This window comes from Ornithorhynchus anatinus, chromosome X4 (genome assembly GCF_004115215.2).
Source record: "Ornithorhynchus anatinus isolate Pmale09 chromosome X4, mOrnAna1.pri.v4, whole genome shotgun sequence".
NCBI classification, from domain to species: Eukaryota; Metazoa; Chordata; class Mammalia; order Monotremata; family Ornithorhynchidae; genus Ornithorhynchus; species Ornithorhynchus anatinus.
Genome location: NC_041752.1, coordinates 1,142,730 through 1,163,778, shown reverse-complemented (window position 1 = coordinate 1,163,778; position 21,049 = coordinate 1,142,730). Strand labels below are relative to the sequence as shown.

Here is a 21,049-nt window from a genome sequence, read left to right as displayed (position 1 = left end):
TACACCCCCAGTATGTGCCTGGTACATAGTAAGCACTCAAGTACCATAATTATTATTTCCCTGTCCACCCAGGGGAGATCTGCCGGCCCTGCTCAGAGCCAGGGGTTGCCGGGGACACCGAGAAATGGTGCAGATAAGTCCAGTTTGGGAGAGGAGGGGTCTTCCCTCCCCAGCCCTGAGTCTCCCCCCACCCAGTAAAGGAGAGGTCAGATGGTCTTTCCCTCTGTCCACCCACCTGTCTCCCTAAGACTCTCCAGACTCTGGGGAAGTGGGACCGGGCAGGCCTCTGAGAGGACACTTTTGGAGTTGGGTTAAGGGGTACCCCTCAGGGAGTGGGAGGGGTGCAGCCCGGGGACCAGGGGGCTGGGCAGGGGGCTCAGTAGTAAACTTGAGAGGAGGGGCTGGATCCTGCCAGGAGTTGGGACCTGGGGGCTGTCCCCTCGGCTCGGCTCGGGGGCCCGGAGAGCAGTGAGTCAGAGTGAGAACAGCAGGGGCGGGGGATTGGGACCTGGGGCCAGGCAGGGTGAGAAACAGCCAGGCTGGAAGTGGGGAGTCGGGGGGAGGGCAGGGGGTGGGGACTGGGGGGGGGTGCCGGGAGGCTGGTAAAGGGAGGCCTAAGGGATGGCAGTGACCTTTGGAGGTCGAGGCGGCGCAGATCAGGGGAGGACTCCGGGGCCCGCGTGGTCGGCACGCCCGCAAGTCAAACCCCCACAGGGTCGCCCTCGGAGGCCAATCCATCAGTCGGCCGCTGGGGCTCCTGGAGAACACGATGTCCCCAGTTCAGGCGGGCCAGGGTCCTCACCCCGTCAGCCCCCTCCCCTCCTCCAAACCTGGGGGCAGGGGATGGGCAGGGCCAGGATCCTCCATCCAACTCCCCCCCCCCCCCGTGGCTTCTACTCCCTCTGCTGGCCACGGAAACCGAGCTCAGGTGAGCTGGGGAAACTCGAGGGGTGGGAGGGGGAGAGAGGGGAACCCTCTGGGAAGGGTTTAGTATCCGCTCCCCCTGCCCTCGCGAGCTTCTCTCCTTCAGACACCGACTTCCCAGTCTCCGGTTTATTCCCATGGTTTTACCCGGGGTCCATTAAAACCTCCCCTTCCCCTCCTGTGCCAGGGCAGGAGCCCCTCCCATGAGGGGAAGGGTGCAGGGGGGAGGTCACCCCACTGCGTGGGGCCTTTGAGGATCGGGGGGTAGCACCGACCCCCTCTGCAGGCCCAGCGCCTGAGCCGTCTCGTCGTAGCTGAGTCCTCAGGATGCCGAGCTCGACAGGTAGGTGCCCGGGCCCTGTGCCCGTGGGCAGCCTCAGTTTCTGAGTCTCTGGTGCCTGGCACCCAGGGCTGGCAGGGTCCTTGGGCCAGCACCTTCCCCACCCAGCCGCTGCCCGGCTGGTACTGCCTCCTTCTGGGGCTGGTAGGACTTCATATACTGGTCCCGCTGGCTCGTGCCCCTCAAATCCTGCATGGGGGAGGGAGGAGGAGCAGGTGCCCGATGCCGGGAGCAGTCTGGTCAGGGGGCGCGTTGTCCAGGGGTCTCTGCCTCGGGTGTATGCCAGGCTTTGCCGTCCTCCTGATGGGGCAGGATGAGGCCGGGGGGTCCGAAGGGGCTGGGAAGGCCGGGGGCCCCCTCCTCGGGGATGGGGTAGGGAGGCTCAGGTGAGGCTTGGGGGTCTCCAGGGCTGCGTCCCCCGCCCCCCGGAGGCAGGTTGTAAATGTAGATGTTGCCGGTGACGGTGACAGAGCCCCCGGTGACGTGGAAACCACTGGTGCCTGGGGTTGGGAGCGGGGAGACAGCAGAGAGTGAGGTTGTCCCCCTCACCCCCATACCCAAGACCCCCACTCACAGCTCTCCCCCCTCCCAGAGTCTCTCTGTACCCACCCCCTCTGCCCTTGCCCTGTGTCCCTTCCCTCAATCCCTGGACCCTCTCTCTGCCCTGCCATGATCCTGCCCCTTGTGGGGATCTGGCTCTGACAAGGAGCAGCGTGGCTCAGTGGAAAGAGCCCGGGCTTTGGAGTCAGAGGTCATGAGTTCGAATCCCAGCTCTGCCACTTGTCAGCTGTGTGACTGTGGGCAAGTCACTTAACTTCTCTGTGCCTCAGTTACCTCATCTGTAAAATGGGGATTAAGAGTGTGAGCCCCACGTGGGACATCCTGATTCCCCTGTGTCTACCCTAGCGCTTAGAACAGTGCTTGGCACATAGTAAGCGCTTAACAAATACCAACATTATTATTATCAGGCTATCTCAGCCTGCTGGTTTGGGGCTCTGTCTTTGGGTTTCTCTGCGTCCTTTAGTTTCTCCCCGTCTCTGAGTCTCTGTTGGTCAAGTCTCTCTGGGTTTGGAATCTCTGAGCCTCTCTCGGCGTCTCTGAGTCTCTCTGCCTCTCCATCTCTCTCTCTCTTTCTGTCTTTGAGTCCACATCTTACAGAAACCCCTTACCATCAGCTTTAAGGCACTCGGGCAGCCCTCCCCTTCCTACCTTACCTTGCCGATTAGAGCCCACGACCTCTGACTCCCAAGCCCGTGCTCTTTCCACTAAGCCACGCTGCTTCGACTTCTGCTTCTACTCGATCTCATCTATCTCCCCACCTACTCTTTGACCACGTCCCCACTCGGTTCTGGAACTTTGTTCCCTTTCCTATCCGACGGACCACTGCTCTCCCCTCCTTCAAAGCCATATTAAAATCACATCTCCTCTGAGACTTCCCCGACTAACCCCTCATTTTCCCTAGTCCCTCTCTCTTCTGCACTGTCTACGCACTTGGATCTGTCCCCTTTGAGCATTTGATATTCCCCTCACCCCCACAGGATTTATGTACATCTCATTAGTTTATTTTAATGTCTGTCTCCCCATCTAGACCATAAACTCTTTGTGGGCAGGGGGCACATCAACCATTAATCTCCCAAGCATTTAGTCCAGTGCTCTGCACGCAATCGATTACGCAGTGAGCGCTCGATAAATACCACTGATTGATTGTCTGTTTCTCTGAATCTGTACTCTGAACCTCTGAGTCTCTCTCGGTCTCGGAGTCTCTGTTTCTCCTAATCTCGCTGCCTCTGAGTCTCTCTCTGAATCTGAGCCTCTGTGCTCTAAATCTCTCTGTCTCTGATCTCTGAACCTCTTTCAGTCCCCCCTCCAAATTCCCACTCCCCCAAATCCCAACGGGTCGCTTTCCCTCCCTCCCTTGGTCATCTCTGTTCCCAGCCCACCTGGATGTAATTCCTTGTCCCTGTCTGCGGCTTCGGGCCCCAGCTCCCTGGCCTGACCCTGGGGATTCTGCCTGTGCTGTAGCAGCTCCTCCTCGGGCACAGGCGCGGGCACGGGTGGGGGGACGGGTGCGGGCACGGGGGCGACAGGCCCAGCTTGGGCTCTCAGCAGCGGCTCCACCAGGTCTGGAGGGACGAGGCTGGCACGTGGTCCGATGTCTGGGGTCTGGGGGAAGGAGAGACCAGTGAGAAGCCCTGCCCCCTGCCCTCCTCCCCACACCTCCACGTTCTGCTCACATCCCCTGGCTTTACCTCTGGGCTCGTCTTCAGCAGGAAGCCTAAGGAGAGAAACAGTCGGTTTAGCTGGGAACCGGCCCCTCCCATCTTATCCTCACGTGCCCGCTCCCCACCCACCCCCGGCTGGGGTGCTGCGGGGAGACCCTGGCCATCTGATGGTGGGGAGGTCATCCACAGGGACTAGGGCGACCCCTGCCTGGCCCCACCCTGGGTCCTCACCCAGCTTCCTGCAGAGGGACGGATGCCTCTTCAGGGCACAGAGCAGAGTCAACACGACAAGGCCCACCGAAACCACGGGCAGGAGGATGACCGACAGCATCACAGGCCCTGGGAAAACAGGTCGGGGACAACAGCGGTCAGTACGTTGGGGTGTACAAGGCCACTAAAATCATTCATTCAATCATATTTATTGAGCGCTTACTGTGTGCAGAGCACTGTAATAATAATAATACTGTTGGTATTTGTTAAGCGCTTACTACGTGCAGAGCACTGTTCTAAGCGCTGGGGTAGATACAGGGGAATGAGGTTGTCCCATGTGAGGCTCTCAGTCTTCATCCCCATTTTACAGATGAGGGAACTGAGGCACAGAGAAGTGAAGTGACTTGCCCACAGTCACACAGCTGACAAGGGGCAGAGTGGGGATTCGAACCCATGACCTCGGACTCCCAAGCCCGGGCTCTTTCCACTGAGCCACGCTGCTTCTCTGTATTAAGTAAGCGCCGATCCCAGCGATGAACTCGGAGACCCAGACAGCGGTTATTTTACAGAAGAGGAAACTGAGGCTTGAAGAAGGGACGACCTTTAGGCTTTGGGCCATGATCACCAGCACGGCTTAAGGTGCCAACTGTGAGGCAGTGCTGTGCTGGGTGTCTACTGTGTGCAGAGCGCTGTCCCAGGTGCCTTCTACGTGCACAGCGCTGGGCTGGGCGATTACTGTGTGCAGAGCGCTGGGCCGGGCGCTAACTGTGTGCAGAATGCTCTCCCAGGTGCCTTTTGTGTGCAGAGTGAAGGACCGGGTGCCTACTATGTGCCGAATGCTGTGCTGGATGCTTGGACACAAACATTGGAAGGAGAGGTCTGGCACCCTGCCCTCGAGAAGTTTAGTGAAACTGGGGCAACAAGCAGCTGCAGATGCATACTGTTTGCCAAAGCCAAAGAGCGAAGACCCAAACCAGGGAGGTAAGTAGTACAGGGGGTCTGCCTATCCCGCAGTATTTCCCTTACCTGGCATCACTGTGGGCACATCGGGGCTGACCGTGGGAGGTGTGGGGCTGCCCACGGGGGGGCTGGCTGGCACCTGGCACCGAGCGTCGGCCTCAGCCGTGCCGGGAGTCTCCGTCCTCAGACCTTGCTTCTGGCAGCTGGGAGAGAGGGTGACACAACATGCCAGCTGGAGCCCTGGCCCACCTGGACGCCCAGGCTGGCACCACAACCAGGCCCAAGGGTTCACCAACTCCCATGCCCGAATAGGTGGGGACGGGGCAATTAGGGTGATGGGGTCAGTATTCTCGGGTTCTAGCTCTGGGGACGACGGGGTTGGTACCCTCAGGTTCTAGCTGTGGGGGCAATGGGGAAAAGTGTTCCCGGGTTCCAGCTTTGGGGCTGATAGGGTTGGTACCCCCAAGTTCCAGCTGTGGGAGCGATGGGATTGATGTCCTGAATTCTAGCTGTGGGGGTGAAGCTGGGGACAGACTCCAGCCTCGCTCCCCAGCAGGGAGGGTCAGGGAGGAACTCGAATCGAGTCTGTCTGACCTTTTCCCTCAGCCCACCTCCGCCACACTCTCCCGACCCCGCGGAGAGCCGGCGTCGACAAGCCCCACACTGTCATCCAAATTATGACCCCTGCGAATGGGTGGGCAGAAGGAGAGAGAGAGAGATGGGGGGGCTGTCAGGAGAGGGGAGGAGATTCCAGGGGCGTCTCCGGGATGAGGGCACTCACTCTGTGTGGGGCTGGCAGCGGGCTGCGGGTAAGGACGTATTCTGGAAGGTGCCATTTGTACAGGGCACGCACGCGGGGACAGTGTTTCCGGTTTCTGCTGGTGAGAGAGGAGGGTACGAGATGGGTGGGGCCCCGCGGGGGGATGCCGACCCGCTTTGGGTACCGTGCCCTCCTGCGGAGCCCCCACCCCGGGCTCCATGTGGATGCGTGCCCCTGTCTCTCTTGCGACCTTCTTTCCTCGAATTCTCCCGTCCCTCATCGCTACCCACGTCGACGGCCAGCCTCTACCAGGGACCCGGCCCTCCTCTGCGACCACCTGACAACTCGCCTCGATTCCTGCCATGAGCTGGGTGAGTGGGGTCAGAGTAGGGGCTTTGGGGGTGCCCGGCGGGCACGGGGAAGAGTCCTCTGGGTCCTGGACCTAGGCGACCCTCCCCCCGCCCCTCCAGCCTCCCTGGTCCGCCCCGTGTCCCACTGCCTGCCTCACGCCCCCTCGGCCTACTCCATCCCGTCCCCTCCTGACCTTGGAAAGCGGCCTCGGTGCCCGGGGGGCAGGAGGGGAGTGCCACGCAGTGGTCGCAGTCGGCGTAGCCCCTCGGGCAGTACGTCCCCCGGCGGCACCGGCACTCGGTCTGTCGATCCGCCCGACAGGGACTGGTCTGTTCGAAGCCCAGCACTGGGGACGGGGGAGGTGGCGGTCGGATGAGGGGCCGCGGACCCTGGCCGTCCCCCGTCCCCTCCCGGGGGAGGTCACGGACCCTGGCGCCCCCCCCCACCCAGACTCCCTCCCCCTTCCTCCCCAGGAAGGACCCAGCCCCCGGCGCCCTTCCCGGGCGTCCTGGCCGGCGACGTTACCCTCGTCGCAAGAGCGGCAGAGCTGGCAGTAATGGAGGTGGTTCCAGTACTGGTTGTAGGAGTTGGCCGGACACAGGGAGCAGAGGGTGTCCCGATCCCCGGTGCAGGGGGAAGAGATGAAACTGCCTGCGCGGGGGGATCCGAGGTCAGGGCGCCAGCCTCCGCCCGCCGGCCCCCCGGCACCTCCTCCATCCCAGTGGGCGTCGCGGTAGGCAAGGCCTCGGTCCCCGTCCCCCGGGGTGGCGCCCGGCTGGACGCTCCCCGGGCTCCCCCGTCCGCCCCTCCTCCTCCTCCTCCCGCTCGGTCCTTGCCCGCCCTGCCCGGGGACCGGCCGGTGCCACCTGGAGGGCAGCGGGAGCAGCAGGCCCCGCGGCTGGTCCTGTAGTAGTGGGTCTCGTTCCCCCGGCACGGGCTCCGGCTGTCCGCAGGGTCGGGGGGCACCTGGGCCAAGCGGGGTTGGCGAGGGGGAGACGTGGGGTCGGCAGGGGGCCCGAGGCCCGCAAAGGGGAGACCCTCATCTCCCTTCCTCTGCCCTCTTCCTTCTCTCCCGTCCCTGCCCCTGCCTCCCTCCTCCCTCCCCTCGCCCCCGCCCCCGCCTCAGGGGCCGGGACTCACCTGTCGGGGCTGAGCGCGGGCCAGGAGCCCGCAGAGGCTCAGGAAAATTGGCCCCCAGGCCAGGGCCCGCGGCCGGCCAACTGCCCGAGGGCGGGCGGCGTCCATGGGGACGGGGGCGGCGGGGGGCGCCCTGGGGGGCAGCCCGCGCCCCCGGGGCCGGGGTGGGCAGGGCTCGGGCCCCCCCGGGACAGCAGGGGGGTGGGGAGGGGGGCCCGGGGCCGCGGGGTGCGGCCGGGCCTGGCCGGGGCCTCCAGCCGCCGGGGTCTGGGAGTAGGAGCGGGGCCGGGGCGGGGCCGGGCTGGGGCCGGGCCGGGGCTGTCGCAATCGGGAAGAGGAACAGGCTCGGCCGGGCCGCGCTGGGCGGGGGATTCCTGACTGGGAAAGCACGTGAGGGAGGAGGGAGCAAGGGAGGAAGGGAGGAGCGGCCAGTGGGACCGGAAGGCGGGCCGGGAGCTGGACGCCGCTCCCCCCCGGCCGGCCCCCAGAGAAGCCCCCGGCCTCCCGGGACGGTGGGGACGGGGGACGGGGCAGAGGAGAGGGGGCTCGCACTGTCCGTTTGTCCCCAAACTGTCGGCCCGTCTAACTGAGCGGGGCCCGAGGCGGCCAAACGTCCCGTGCTGACCGACTGCAAGACGGACGGGCCCCTGGACGGACAGACGATGGGGCCCAGTAGCCGGACAGGCAGGCCCGGCTCCCCCAGAAGGCGCGACGGCCGGACAGGCCAACGCGACTCCCTTTCAGCGAAGCGGCGGGGCTCAGTGGAAGGAGCCCGGGTTTGGGAGTCAGAGGTCATGGATTCGAATCCCGGCTCTGCCGCTTGTCAGCTCGGTGGGCAAGTCACTTAATTTCTCTCTGCCTGTTACCTCCACTGGAAAATGGGGATGAAGACTGGGAGCCTCCCGTGGGACAACCTGGTGACCCTGTATCTCCCCCAGCGCTTAGAACAGTGCTCGGCACATAGTAAGCGCTTCGCAAATACCAACATTATTATTTGAGACTGTGAGCCCGTGGTTGGGCAGGGATTGTCTCTATCTGCTGCCGAACTGTACACTCCAAGCGCTCTGCACCAGTAAGCGCTCAGTAAATACGATTGAATGAATGAATGCGGGCCCTCCGCTGCCCTCTCCTCCTCCTCTCTTCCTCGCCTTTCCTGGATCCATCAGGTTCCTCCTGGAATTCCTGGCCTGGAAAAGGCGATCCCTCCCTTCCTCGACCCGCCTCCCCGGGAGGCCACCCGGCTTTACACCTATGGGTTTGTGCTGCCCCCTGCCGGCGCACCACCGTCTCTACAGTGCGCCCCCCTGCAGAGCCGGGGGGGGGGTAAATTAATCAGTCAATAATAATAATAATAATGTTGGCATTTGTTAAGCGCTTACTATATGCCGACCACTGTTCTAAGCGCTGGGGTAATAATAATAATAATAATAATAATGTTGGTATTATGTTGGTGGGTAGATATAAGGTCTTCAGGTTGTCCCACGTGGGGCTCACAGTCTTCACCCCCATCTGACAAATGAGGGAACTGAGGTACAGAGAAGTTAAGTGACTTACCCGAAGTCACAGAGCTGATAAGTGGCGTGGCTCAGCGGAAAGAGCCTGGGCTTTGGAGTCAGGGGGCATGGGTTCGACTCCTGGCTCTGCCACTTGTCAGCTGTGTGACAGTGGGCAAGTCACTTAACTTCTCTGTGCCTCAGTTACCTTATCTGTAAAATGGAATTAGAACCCATTCCCAAGTCCGTGCTCTTTCCACTAAGCCACGCTGCTTCTCAAGTTAAACGGTTTGCCCAAGGTCACACAGCAGGCAAGTGGCGGAGCTGGGATTAGAACCCAAGTCCTCTGACTCCCAAGCCCTTGCTCTTTCCACTAAGCCACGGTGCAATCGATCAGTCGTATTTATTGAGTGCAGTGCAGGGCACTGCACTAAGCGCTTGGGAGGTTACGGTACAACAGTTGATAGATACGTGGAGCTTTGAAGCAACGCTGTTGGGGCTTGGGCGGGCGCTGGCACCTCCCTCCTCCTCTTCGCTTGGGGGCGAGCGCAGGGCGGGGAGAAGGGATAGAGAGAGATAAAATACCTTCGTTTTTGCATAGCGCTTTTATCCTCAAAGCTTTCCCCCCTCCATTTCAGGAACCCCTTCCTTAACAGGTAGAGTTTGGGGAGGTGAAGGTGGTGAGGGTTAAATCAATGCAATGTTAGTGTGGTGTCAACAGCAAATCAATCTAATCAAATCTCCCCCATAATCAATCAATATACTAAGTGGTTGGGTAGTTTCCCCTATCTCTGTTTCTGGCCCTTCAGTGGCTGATGTGGGGCAAATGTGTCAACCCCTCCAGGCTGAGTTTTCACATGTGTGAAATGGGCTGAGGGATCTCTTCTCCCTCTCCTTTTTCTCTCTCACTGATAACCTACGTGATAATAATAATCTTCGTGAAGCGCTTAGTCTGTATCAAGCACTATGCTAAGCTCTGGCGTAGATACAACACAGTCAGGTGGGACACAGTTCCCTCTCCACACAAGCTCCCAGTCTTGAGTTCGCTGGAAGAAGCAGGTTCGGGGTCACTCAGATGGTCAATGGGAAGAGCTGATATGCCCTATGCACACCCCCACTCCCTCCGCGGGGCTCTTCGTTGTTTACCCATCAGGACGGTGTAGCGCTCCTGGAGCTACACATATACACACACACACCGTCCCCACCCACCACAGTCAGTACAGCTGTGCTGACCCAGCCACATTCCCCCTCCCCACCACAACTCAACTCTCCAGATCCCTCCCACCTGCTTTTCCCAGGGCCCACTGGCTCTGCACCCCATCTGTCCCCAGCTTCCCCTGCCTCCGGTCTTGGGGCTCTGCCCATCCTGTGCAGCCATTCCCCCCCATCCCCTGGTCCCTGGCTCTGCCCATCCTGTGCCCCCGGCCCCTCCTGTCCCTTGGGCCCTAGCTCTGCCCACTCTGTGTCCCCAGCCACCCCCTTGGGCCCTGGCTCTGCCCACCCTGTGTCTCCAGCCACCCCCACCCCCTGTGCCCTGGCTCTGCCCATCCTGTGTCCTTAGCTCCCCTTGCTCCCTGGGCTCTGGCTCTGCCCATACTGTGTCCTCAGCTCCTCCTGCCCCCTGGGTTCCTCTCTCTGGGTCCCCTTAGGCTCCTTGGCTTGGGCCTGGCTGCCTACATTCCTGTTGTCCCCGTGACCATATTGGGGACATTTTGTCCCTGCCTTGGCAGCCTCCGGTGGAAAAGGAACAGAAGTGGCCAGCCCCACCCACCTCACCTGGGTCCGCCTCCCCTGGGCCCCTCCGTGGCCCGCAGCCTGATTTGGGGGGGCTGGGCAGGGGACCGGCTACTCTGCCTACCAGCCTGGCATTCACCCCCACTGCTAATTTTGGAGAAGATAATCTCACCACCATCGCTAGGGCGGGGGCAATGCCACCCCCTTTTCTCCCCCAACTGTCCCCAGGAAGGTGCCAGTCCCCTTTCCCCGCTAACTCGGTGTGCCCCCTTCCTATCCTGATCTTTCCTTCTAGACTCCCGGTTCATCCCGGTGCCCAAATCCAGACCCAAGCCCTGCCCTTCCAACCTCTGTCTCTCTGTCCCTCCCTGCTCCTCTAAACCCATCCCTCTGCCCCTATCCCTCTCTCTGTCCCCTATTTGTCTGTCTTTCTGCCCCATCTCTATCTCCGTCCCTCTGTCCCTGTCTTTCCGTCTCCTGTTTCTCTGACCTCCTTCTCCTGTCTCTCTGCTCCCTGTCTCTGTCCCCCGTTCCTCTGTCTCTATCTCTCAGTCACCTGTTCTGTCCCTGTCTCTCTCTCCTTGTCCCTCTCTTTCTGCCGCTCTGTCCCCGTCTCTCTGATCCTGTCCTCCTGTTCCTGTTTTTCGGTCTCTGTCCCCGTCCCCCCGTCCCCTGTCCCTTCGCTCCTGTCTCCCTATTTCCCGTCCCTCGGTCCCTCTGGCCCTGCCTTTCTGTGTCTCTGTCCCCCGTCCCGTTCCCCAACTCCCCGTATCTCGGTTCATCTATCCCCCCCGTCCTCCTGTCCCCTTCTCACCCTCCCTCCCACCTTCCGTCCTTCTTCTTCTCTGCGTTCCCGGCGCCGGCCCCGACCGGGGGTTCACCTGTCTCCTCGGCCCCTCCCCTTCCCTCCTCACCCCTCCTCTCTCTTCCTCCCCTACTCTTCCTCCCCTCCCCTCGCAGCCATCCCCGGGCCCGCCCCCGCCCCCGCGCCGGATTGAGATGCTAATGACGACCCGCCGCCTCCGTCCCCGGCGGTACCGCCCGGCCGGGCCGCGCTGCACCTGTCAGGTGAGGGGGAGGAGAGGACGGCAGAGAAGGGGAGGGCAGAGAAGGGGAAAAGAAGGGGAGGGGAAGCCGGCTGCCAGCCGCAACTGGAAACGAACCAGTCTCAGTCCAGCCGGGGCCGGGAGGGAAGGGGAACGGGGAGGACCGGACCGGAGGGGAGGGCAGGGGTGGAGTGGGGAGGAGGGGGAGGGCCGGCCCCGGGGGGAGGGGAGGCCTCCAGACCTGGAGGAGCCTGCCGGCCCCGGGGGAGAACCGGGCGGCCGGCCAGAGACATAAGGCGAGAGAAGCCAGTCCTGCCCCAGAGCCGGAGAGAGCCGGGGCGGACAGAGGTCCGGCGCTAGCGTGGACGGCCGGGGGTCCAGGAGGAGGGAGTCGCGCAGAGAACCGGCGAGGGACGGACGGAAGGCCGGCCGAGGGAGAGCCCGACCCCGGCCCCCGCTCCGGCCCGAGCCCGGAGGAGGGGTCGGCAGGAGCGGGGGGTCCCGCCCGCCGGGACCATGAAGGGGGAGAAGCGGGAGCGGCGGAGCCCGGGCCGATGCCGGCCCTCGGGGTCGCCCCCGCCGCCCACGGGGTCGCCCCCGCCGCCCCCGGCCGCTCCGCCGCCGCCCGCCGAGGGTTTGATCGAGTTTCACCGCTCCTACCGGGACCTGTTCCGGTTCTTCTGCAACAACACGACCATCCACGGGGCCATCCGGCTGGTCTGCTCGCAGCACAACCGCATGAAGACGGTCTTCTGGGCCGCGCTCTGCCTCTGCAGCTTCGGCATGATGTACTGGCAATTCGGCCTGCTCTTCGGGGACTATTTCAGCTACCCCGTCGGCCTGCACATCAACCTCAACTCCGACAAGCTCGTCTTCCCGGCCGTCACCGTGTGCACGCTTAACCCCTTCAGGTGGGTCCCCGCTGCTCCCCCCGCGCTCCCCCCCCTCACCCCGCCAATTCTTGCAAGCCGGACGAGCGACTGAGACCTCAGACCCCGTGTCCGACCCCCGACCGATCAGTGAACCAGCATGGCCCAGTGGCAAGAGCGAAGGTTTTAGGAGTCAGAGGACGTGGGTTCTAATGCCGGCTCCGCCGCTTGTCTGCTGTGTGACCTTGGGCAAGTCACTTCTCTGGGCCTCAGTTCCCTCATCTGGAAAATAGGGATGAAGACTGGGAGCCCCATGTGGGGCAGGGACCGTGTCCAACCTGATTGCCTCGTGTCCACCCCAGCGCTAAGAACAGTGTTTGGCACGTAGTAAATGCTTAACAAATATTATTATTATTATTTTTATTATTGGGGTGCTCTCCCTGTTCTCCCGGCCAAAGTGGTGAGTTGAGGGAGGGGATGGAGGGGGTGCTGCTGTGATCCCAGGCCGGACCCGAGGTCAGGGGGAGGCCGGAGGGTGGAGGGATGGAGGCTGACGTGGGGAGGTGCAGAGAATGAAGGGGACAAAACTGCAGGTTTCATGTTCAACGCCCCGATTTGGGCCGCCCTCCTTCCTCTCCCCGACTCCCGCAATCGTCCAGGCCCCTTTCCTTCTTTCAAAGCCTTTCCATCCCATCCCATTCCTTCTGCCCAGCATCTCCGGAGGCGTGGAGCGCCGGGCTTCGCTGGACCCATTTTGTAGACTAGGAGACTGAGGTCTCACGACTTGTCCAAGGTCTCCCAGCAGGCCGTGGTTGGGGGGCTGCAGAGGCCCAGAGCTGGTGCTAGGCCCCGCTCCTGCCCAGCGCAGACGGCGCGGACTGGTGGGCTTGGTTGGACAGCCGTGGGACCCGGACCATGGCCTCCTCCTCCTCCTCCTTCTCCCTTCTCCCTGCCCGGAGGCTCGGAGGCTCGGACTGGAAGGCTCCTCGCACCCCCGAGCCCTGCAGCCCTCACTTCCCGGCCCCGGCCCTAGCCTGGCGGCTCCGAACCAAAGCCTGGACCCTGGAGTACCCCAGAAGTCCTCCTTCGATGACCCCCCCCCACCCCCTGTAGTTCAGGGCGGACCACTCCGAAGGCCGCCACCACCTTCCACAGGACAGTTTGGGAGACGCTCCTGCTCGCCCCCCGGAGAGGGTGGGTCACTCCACTGACCCCCCAGAGCAGGGAAAGGTCACACCACCGGGCCCCCCGAGGACATGGTGGGCTATTCCGCTGCCCCCCACCAAGATAGGGTGGGTCACTCTGCTGGACCTCCTCTCCAGGGTGATTCACTCCACTGGTGCCCCTAAGGCAAGGTAGGCCACTCCGCTGCCCCCCATGTCCCCTCCCTCCCACCCGAGGATGGCGTGGACCACTCCACTCCGGATCAGGGAGGACTACTCCACCCGCTTCCCCTCCGCTGGGTGGCACTGCAGGGTGGGGTTTGGGGTTAAAGCAGTGAGGGGGAGGCCGGGGACGGAGACGGGACCCGAGTGATGTTTTGGACCAAAGACAAGGGAAGAGCTGGGGTGGGAGGGGCAGGCCAGGCTGGGGATGATCTGAGTCTGAATCAGAGCCTCTGAGGCTGGAGGCTGGGGCTGAGCGACCGAGAGGAGCGTCGAGGCAGCAAGTCATGGGGATGAACTGGGATTGGGCAGGGGTGAAACACACCCAACCAGGTGGGGGGGGGCCCGGGGGCCTGATAGCCCCCCACCTATCCACCCCCGACTCCAGCCCCCTGCCGGCTCGGGCTCAGCCTGGGGTTTGTGGAGCTCGGTTACCTAAACTGCAGATGCCGTTCTTGACCTGGGGTGGTCCGTAATTTATTTATTTATATCCGCAAATCATTTATTTATATTAACGTCTTTCTCCCCTTCTAGACTATTAGTTCTCTGCGGGCAGGGAACGTGTTTACCAACCTTCTTATACTGTACTCTCCCAAGCACTTAGTACAGTGCTCTGCATACAGTAAGGGCTCAGTAAATACCATTGGTGGTCGAAGGTGGGGGGGCGGCGGTTGAACGCTGTTAAGTCGTCTGTCTCGAGAAGTAGCAGCAGCCGAGGCAGCCCAAACCAGCCGGACCCTTCTCCCCATCTTACAGATGAGCAAACCGAGACCCAGAGAGGTTCAGTGACTTACCCAAGGGCACATAGCAGGCCAGTGGCATAGTTGGCACTAGGCCACGCTACTACTCCGGAGTAAAGACCTGACCAGCTCTGCCGTGTATGAGCCTCACTCTAGACTGTAAACTCATTATGGGTAGGGAACGTGTCTGCAAATTCTCTTATTATTTATTATTATTATCATTATACTTTATTAATATGAGTGATATCTTATTAGTAATGTTAGTAATGTAATGATATATTACTAATAGCCAATTATAATATATCATCATATATTATAATAATATCGTAATATATACTAATTAGTAATACTTTGATATATTATGATATTAGTAATATTTATTATTATTTTTAAGCGCTTACTATGCGCCAGGCACTGTATTGAGCGTTGCACGCAAATCGAGTCCGACACAGTCCCATCTGGGGCTCCCACTCTCACTCCCCATTCTACAGATGAGGTAACTGAGGCAAAGAGAAGTGAAGTGACTTCTTCAAGGTCGCACTTGTACTCTACCAAGCGCTTCGTACGGTGCTCTGCACATAGTAAGCAATCGATAAATACCACTGATTGATTGACTGATTGATCGAGCCCGGGCCGCCCACTCTTGTTTTCTGAGAGCAGGTCTGGACTGTGCATCTCAGGATGAACAAGACCAAGGCGGGGCCCGGGCCGGGGAGGGAACCGGGTTAGTCGAAGGGCGGAGTTATTTCCAGGTGCGGGCGGAAAGGGTCTGGGCGCCGCAGCCTGGACAGGTGCAGGCTGAGAGGGAGCGAGGCTGAGGTTACAGAGCCAGGAATGGTCCGCCCAGGGTCACTGGGCGAACCAGGAATTCCTGATTCCCAAATCACCCTCCCTCCCTCCCCCCCCTCACTCCCCAGGGCGAGAAAACTCCGGCCGGTCCGGAGGGGTTTGGACAGGGCTGTGGACGAAAGGGCGGGCCGGATCTCTGGGAGAAAGCGAGGGATGGAGAGGGGCGAGTCAGGGCTGTTGAATGGTCCGAGCTGGGTCACTGGGGAAGAGGCAGGGATGGAGAAGGGAGAGCCGGGGTGTGGGATGGCCCGTATTGAGTCACTGGGGAGAGTGAGAGACGGAGAGGGGAGAATCAGGGGATTGGATGGGTCGTGCTGGGACCCAGGAGGAGAGTCAGGAATGGCGAGGGAGAGTCAGGAGCTTGGATGGTCGGCGCAGGGTCACTGAGGAGAGTCAAGGGGCTGGATAATCTGCGCAGGGTCACTGGGGAGAGTGAGAGATGCCGAGGGGAGAGACAGGGGATTGGATGGTTTGTGCGGGGGTCACTGGGGGAAGAGTCAGGGATGGAGAAGGAGAGTCTGGGGCTTGGATGGTCGGCGCGGGCTCACTGGGGAGACTCAGGGGCTTGGGCGGTCCACCCAGGGGCACTGAAGAGGGCGAGGGGCGGGGGGACGCAAACTGGACTTGGCCATCATCGGGCCCGGAAGGCTCCCCGAGGCCGCCGGCCCTGACCCACCGGCCCCCGTCCCTCCCCGCCCGCCCCGCCAGGTACAGCGCCGCGCGCGAGGAGCTGGAGGAGCTCGACCGCGTCACCGAGAAGACGCTCTTCGACCTCTACAACACGACGGCCGCGCTCCCCTCGCGCCCCCGCTCCCGCCGGGGCCTCGGGAGCCCCCTGCCCCACCCCCTGCAGGTGCTGCGGCGACCCCCGCCGGCCTCCCAGCCCCGCCGGGTCCGCAGCGGGGCCAGGGGCGTCCGGGAGAACGGCCCGCGGGTGGGCAAGACCGACTGGAAGATCGGCTTCAAGCTGGTGAGGCACCTCCCCTCCACGGACATGCCCCCTCCGATTCCCGGGCTCCGCCCACCGCCCCTGCCCGTTCCCAGGCCTCACCCACTCCCCAACTCTGCCCGCTCCCACCCCAACTCCCTCCTCACCCACCTTGACCTTTAACCTCCCCCGCACCCCATCCCCAATTCCCCAAGGCCTTTCCTCACACAAGGGTTCCCTGGGCTTCCATCCCTCCATTCGCCCCCTCTTCCCTCTGGCTCCCCTTCCCTTTGACTTCCTTTCTCCTCTCTCTTCCCCTTCCCTCTAGCTTCCCTTCTCCTCTCTTTTCCCCTTCCTTCTGGCTCCGCTTCCCCTCTGTCTTCCCCGTCCCTCAGGCTTCCCCTTCCCTTCCATCTTTCCCTCTTCTCTGGCTTCCTCCAGCCCCCAGTCTTCCCCCTCCCCTTTGGCTCTCCCTCCCCTCAGTCTTCTGACCTCAGGCTTTCCCCCTCTCCTCGGGCTTCCCCTCCCCTTGGGCTCCCCCTCTCCTCGGGCTCCCGCAGCCCCACTGACTCTGCCTTGGCGGTATCCCAGTGTGACCAGAATGGCTCGGACTGCTTCTACCAGACATACTCGTCAGGAGTGGACGCTGTGCGTGAGTGGTACCGCTTTCACTACATCAACATCCTAGCCCGACTGCCCGACCCTCTGGTGCCGAACGAGGCCGCTCTCAGCAACTTCATCTTCGCCTGCCGCTTCAACCAGGCCTCCTGCAACCAGGCGTGAGTCTCATTTGACACCACTGTTGCCTCCTCCCTCTCCAGCCTGCCCAGCTCCCCCAGCCCCCTCAGTCCACCCAGCAGCTCAGCCCAGCCAATGGCCACTTCATCCTTCGGGACCCTCCTCCCCCTCTGGCAAGGTGGATTGGGCTGCTGGGGTCGTTTCGGCCCCTTTTGCAGGATAAACTTTCTGCCTCCTGGACACGAGCTCTTTGGGCTGGGGGTGGATGGGCCAGTGGCTGGATTTCATGCGGGACTTCTCTGGAGGAAATCTGAGGGGTCACCCTCCAAGCTCTCTGTCTTCCCCTCCTCTTTTGATGCTCTGAGTCCAGGGACCCAGCCCCCCGACCCTCGTCCCATTGTCTTGTGATACTATCCCTCCCAGTCCTCTTCTCTCCCCAGTTTCCCCCAACTACACCTCTCCTCCCGACCTAGTGTGAAATGGAGGAGGGTTTGTACACAGGTTTTCTCCATGGGTTTGGAGGGCATTTCCTAAGTGCTCCAGTCTCTCTCTCTCTCTGTCTTCCTCGCTCTCTCCCCCCCTCTCTTTTTCTCATTCTCCCCTTCCTCCCTGTCTGGGCTGAGAATGACACTGCCAACTCAAGACGTCACTTTTATTCCCTCCCCCCAACATTCTGGGTTGGTTTAATCTGGACCATGGTGTTCCCTGGAGCTAACACACAAGTGCCTATGGACAGCTTAGGCCGTATAGAAAGCAAGGTTCTTCTGGGCTTCTGTAGGTGGGGTCTGGGGTCCCCGCCCTCCAGATTCCCCTGCTCTTGTAGGAAGCTGGTTCTCCAGACTCCCCCTTCCTGCTCTCCTCTGATCCAGGAACTACTCTCAGTTCCACCACCCCATCTACGGCAACTGCTACACCTTCAATGGGAAGAACACGTCCACCCTCTGGATGTCTTCACTGCCCGGGGTCAACAACGGTGAGTCCAGCTGATCCAGCCAACACCTTGGCCTCTGCTCCGGTCCCCCCACCTCCCAGTTTCTCCAAACCCCACCTGGAGCTCTCTCCCCTGCCCAGCGGGGCATACCAGTCTACCCTGCCTCCATCCAGCTCAATGCCAACTGGACTGGGCATCAGACACTTCACTGCCCCTCCTGGTCTGCCTCTGGTGTGGCCAGTATGGGACACTGTCTCAGACAGGCACACGAAGATGCTGGAGAAAGCGTAGACGGGTTGCCCTCCTGGCCCCCTGCCCTCCCCTGTGGCTGGGGCAGACTGTCCGACACCCCTGCTTCCCTCCCTGCCTCCCTCCTTCTGTCCTGCACCCTCAGGCCTGTCGCTGACCCTGCGCACGGAGCAGAAGGACTACATTCCCCTGCTGTCCACGGTCACTGGCGCTCGTGTGACTGTGCACGGGCAGGACGAACCAGCCTTTATGGACGATGGCGGCTTCAACCTGAGACCTGGCGTGGAGACCTCTATCAGCATGCAGAAGGCATGGGCCCCCAGGGCCGGGGTTGGGGGGAAGAGGACGGGACAGTGGGATGGGATAGAGGGCAGGGACAGAGGAATGGAATCAGATGGGCATGAATGGAGGGGTCCCTGGAGGGACAGGGTTAGGGATGGGAGACATAAGGGTGGGTATCTGAAGAGTGAGGGACAGAGGGGTAGGGAGGCAGGAGGTCGAGGCCCTGGCAGGCCTCCGGGGGAATCAGGAGAGCCAACTGGGCACTGGATAGGGGATAGACAGGCTGGTAAAATCTATCAGTGGTATTTATTGAGTGCTTACTATGTGCAGAGCACTGTACTAAACCCTTGGGAGAGTACAGCTCCAAGGATTTGGAATACATGCTCCCTGCCCACAAGGAGTTTACAGGCCAGAGTGGGAGACAGACATTAATATAAAGAACTACATAAATACATAAACAAAGCACAGAAGGCTTGGGGCAGCACTCCCAGTCCCGGGGCAAGGTGGGCCGAGCGGCCGGGCATCTGGCAAGGAGGCTGATGGGCAGTCACGGACCTTTGCCCACTTTGTGTGGAACAGGAGACCCTGGACCGTCTTGGGGGTGACTATGGGGACTGTACCAAGGATGGCAGTGATATCCCCGTCAAGATCCTGTATGCAGACACACGCTACACGCAGCAGGTACGGCCCTCGTCTCCGTGTCCCCTTGCCCCCATGGCCCCATAGCCAGGTAGGGGCCCTGGGTTGAGGGCAGCGAGGTGCGGGGGCCCCGAGCTGACCCCTCCTCACTGTCCTGTCCTGTCCCATCCCTACAGGTCTGCATCCACTCCTGCTTCCAGGAGAGCATGGTTCAAAAGTGTGGCTGCGCCTACTTATTCTACCCACGGCCGCCCGGCGTGGAGTTCTGCGATTACCGGAAACACGTTTCCTGGGGTGACCGGCCCAGAGCCTCCCCAGGCCCCCTGCTGACTCCCCCTCCTCCTCTCTGATGCTCTGCCTGTCTCTGCAGCTGTCTCCTCTTACCGTCTCTCTCGGTGTCTCCTGACTATCTCAGTAGATCACCTTCTTTATGTATCTCTTCTATGTCGCTGCCTATCTGTCTCTGATCTTACTTAGGGTTTCCCCCCCAAACCTCCAGAGGTTGGGTTGGGTGGGGAGCAGGACAGTGTGGGCTTGGGCCGAGCTGGGGGCGGGAAGGCAGACATCGGGGTGACTGGGCTGGCAGTGGGGGTGGTCCTGAGTCCCCGTGCTCTCTGGCTGGGGGTGGGGAAGGTTCCCCGGGCTGGTGGTCAGTGGTCCCAAAGCCGCCCAAGGGAAGGGCAGCGGGGCCATCGGACCATATCATCAGGGACAGAAAGGGGCGGGCGGATGCGGAGGCAGGGGGAGGGAAATGATGACCTGACCTGGGTTGGTTGGAGGTGACCGGCCATCTGGCTCCCCAGGCTACTGCTACTACAAGCTCCAGGCCGCTTTCTCCTCCGACTCCCTGGGCTGTTTTACAAAATGCCGGAAACCCTGTCTGTGAGTGCCCATGCCCCTGCCACCTCCCTCGGCCTCCCTGCCCAATCCAGACCCCTCTGCCAAGACCCAGCCCGGCCCCCGCTTCCCCGGAGGGACCATGGGGCAGAGGGTGGGAGGGAGAAGGAGGAAGAGAGGTGGGGGGCAACGGGTAGAGGAGGGCAACGTTTCCCCATTCCCGTCCTCCCCCTCATGGACCCCTTCCTCTCTCTCTAGAGTGACCAGCTACCAGCTGTCTGCTGGCTATTCCCGCTGGCCTTCTGTCATGTCTCAGGTGAGCACAGAGGAGGGTGTGCACGTGTTTGTGCATGTGTGTATGCACGTGTGGTGTGGGAGGGCATCCCCAGTGACCGCCCTCCACTCTCTGCCCAGGACTGGGTTTTCCAGATGCTGAACAAACAGAACAACTACTCCCTCAGCTCTCGCAGGTACTTGCCCCACTGCTACCTGGGGTTGGAGGTGGGGCGGGAGGTGGGACACGGGGGCAGGGACAGCCGCGGGGTCAAGGAGGTCTGAGGGGGTCAATAAATTCTCCCTCCCCCCTCAGGAGCGGTGTGGCAAAGCTCAATATCTACTTCAAGGAACTGAACTACAAAACCATCTCCGAATCTCCCTCCGTCACGGTGGGTCCTGGGGGGCTGGTTTCGGGAGGAGACTGGGTCCCAAGGGAGGTGCTGGAACACAGGGTTCCCGGGACTCTGGAGGTGGGGGAAAGAAGGGCGCACAGTCGGTTTTCAGGTGGCTGGGCAGGGCAACGACCAGAGGTGTCTGTGGGGAAAAGAGCAGGGTCGGGGGATGCCACGCGTCTGGCTCTGGCCCCCGGGGGTGATTCCCAGCTCCGGCCCACCGCGCTGACCCTCCTGATCGCTCCGCCCAGTAGATGGTAACCCTGCTGTCCAACCTGGGGAGTCAATGGAGCCTGTGGTTCGGCTCCTCCGTGCTGTCTGTGGTGGAGCTGGCCGAGCTCGTCTTTGACTTCTTCGTTATCACCTTCCTGCTACTTCTTCGAAGGCTCCACAGACGCTACTGGGCCCCAGGGAGAGGCCAGGGTGGCTCTGAAGAGGTGGCCACCGCCCCGCTGCCCACCCTCCCTGACCTCGCCCAGCTCACCCGGCCTCCGCTCGACTCCTCCCCCTCCACGGCCCCTCCGCCTGCCTATGCCACGCTGGGCCCCCCGCCGCCAGGCCCCTGCCTGTAGCTGAAGGAGGGGTGGGCCAGGTCCAGCCCCTAGGACAAGCTCCTCTTCCTCCCTTCCATGCCCTGCTCCCAAATGGGACCTAGGACTGGATCAAAGCTCCTCCCAGGCCCAGCAGGCAGTTTCAGGGGTGAAGCCAAGGCTCCCACGGGCATTGGTCTGGGTATTAAAGAGCTACTGGAGCCATG

General features: G+C 61.7%; 2 protein-coding genes across 3 annotated transcripts; one reads left to right on the top strand and one right to left on the bottom strand.

The window, feature by feature from the left end:
* Nucleotides 1-1,038: 1,038 nt before the first annotated feature.
* Nucleotides 1,039-7,015, bottom strand: LTBR (lymphotoxin beta receptor). Of its 2 annotated transcripts, none has more exons than XM_029054553.1 (10): nucleotides 6,908-7,015; nucleotides 6,634-6,733; nucleotides 6,293-6,418; nucleotides 5,961-6,113; nucleotides 5,438-5,534; nucleotides 4,723-4,859; nucleotides 3,718-3,825; nucleotides 3,514-3,539; nucleotides 3,205-3,427; nucleotides 1,039-1,764 (listed from the first exon to the last, which is right to left on the bottom strand). In XM_029054553.1, the coding sequence occupies exons 1-10, from the start codon at nucleotides 7,010-7,012 to the stop codon at nucleotides 1,505-1,507; spliced, it is 1,335 nt and encodes a 444-aa protein (XP_028910386.1). In that variant the 5' UTR covers nucleotides 7,013-7,015; the 3' UTR covers nucleotides 1,039-1,504. The 2 variants fall into 2 exon arrangements, with proteins under 2 accessions (XP_028910386.1, XP_028910387.1); XM_029054554.1 differs by having other exon boundaries at nucleotides 5,438-5,531.
* A 4,393-nt stretch (nucleotides 7,016-11,408) lies between these two features.
* Nucleotides 11,409-21,049, top strand: SCNN1A (sodium channel epithelial 1 subunit alpha). Its single transcript, XM_001512541.5, has 12 exons — nucleotides 11,409-12,088; nucleotides 15,729-15,990; nucleotides 16,540-16,727; nucleotides 17,556-17,659; nucleotides 18,012-18,175; nucleotides 18,728-18,829; nucleotides 18,964-19,081; nucleotides 19,591-19,669; nucleotides 19,883-19,940; nucleotides 20,039-20,094; nucleotides 20,214-20,289; nucleotides 20,547-21,049. Exons 1-12 carry the CDS (start codon nucleotides 11,694-11,696, stop codon nucleotides 20,862-20,864), a joined length of 1,920 nt encoding a protein of 639 aa, XP_001512591.3. The 5' UTR covers nucleotides 11,409-11,693; the 3' UTR covers nucleotides 20,865-21,049.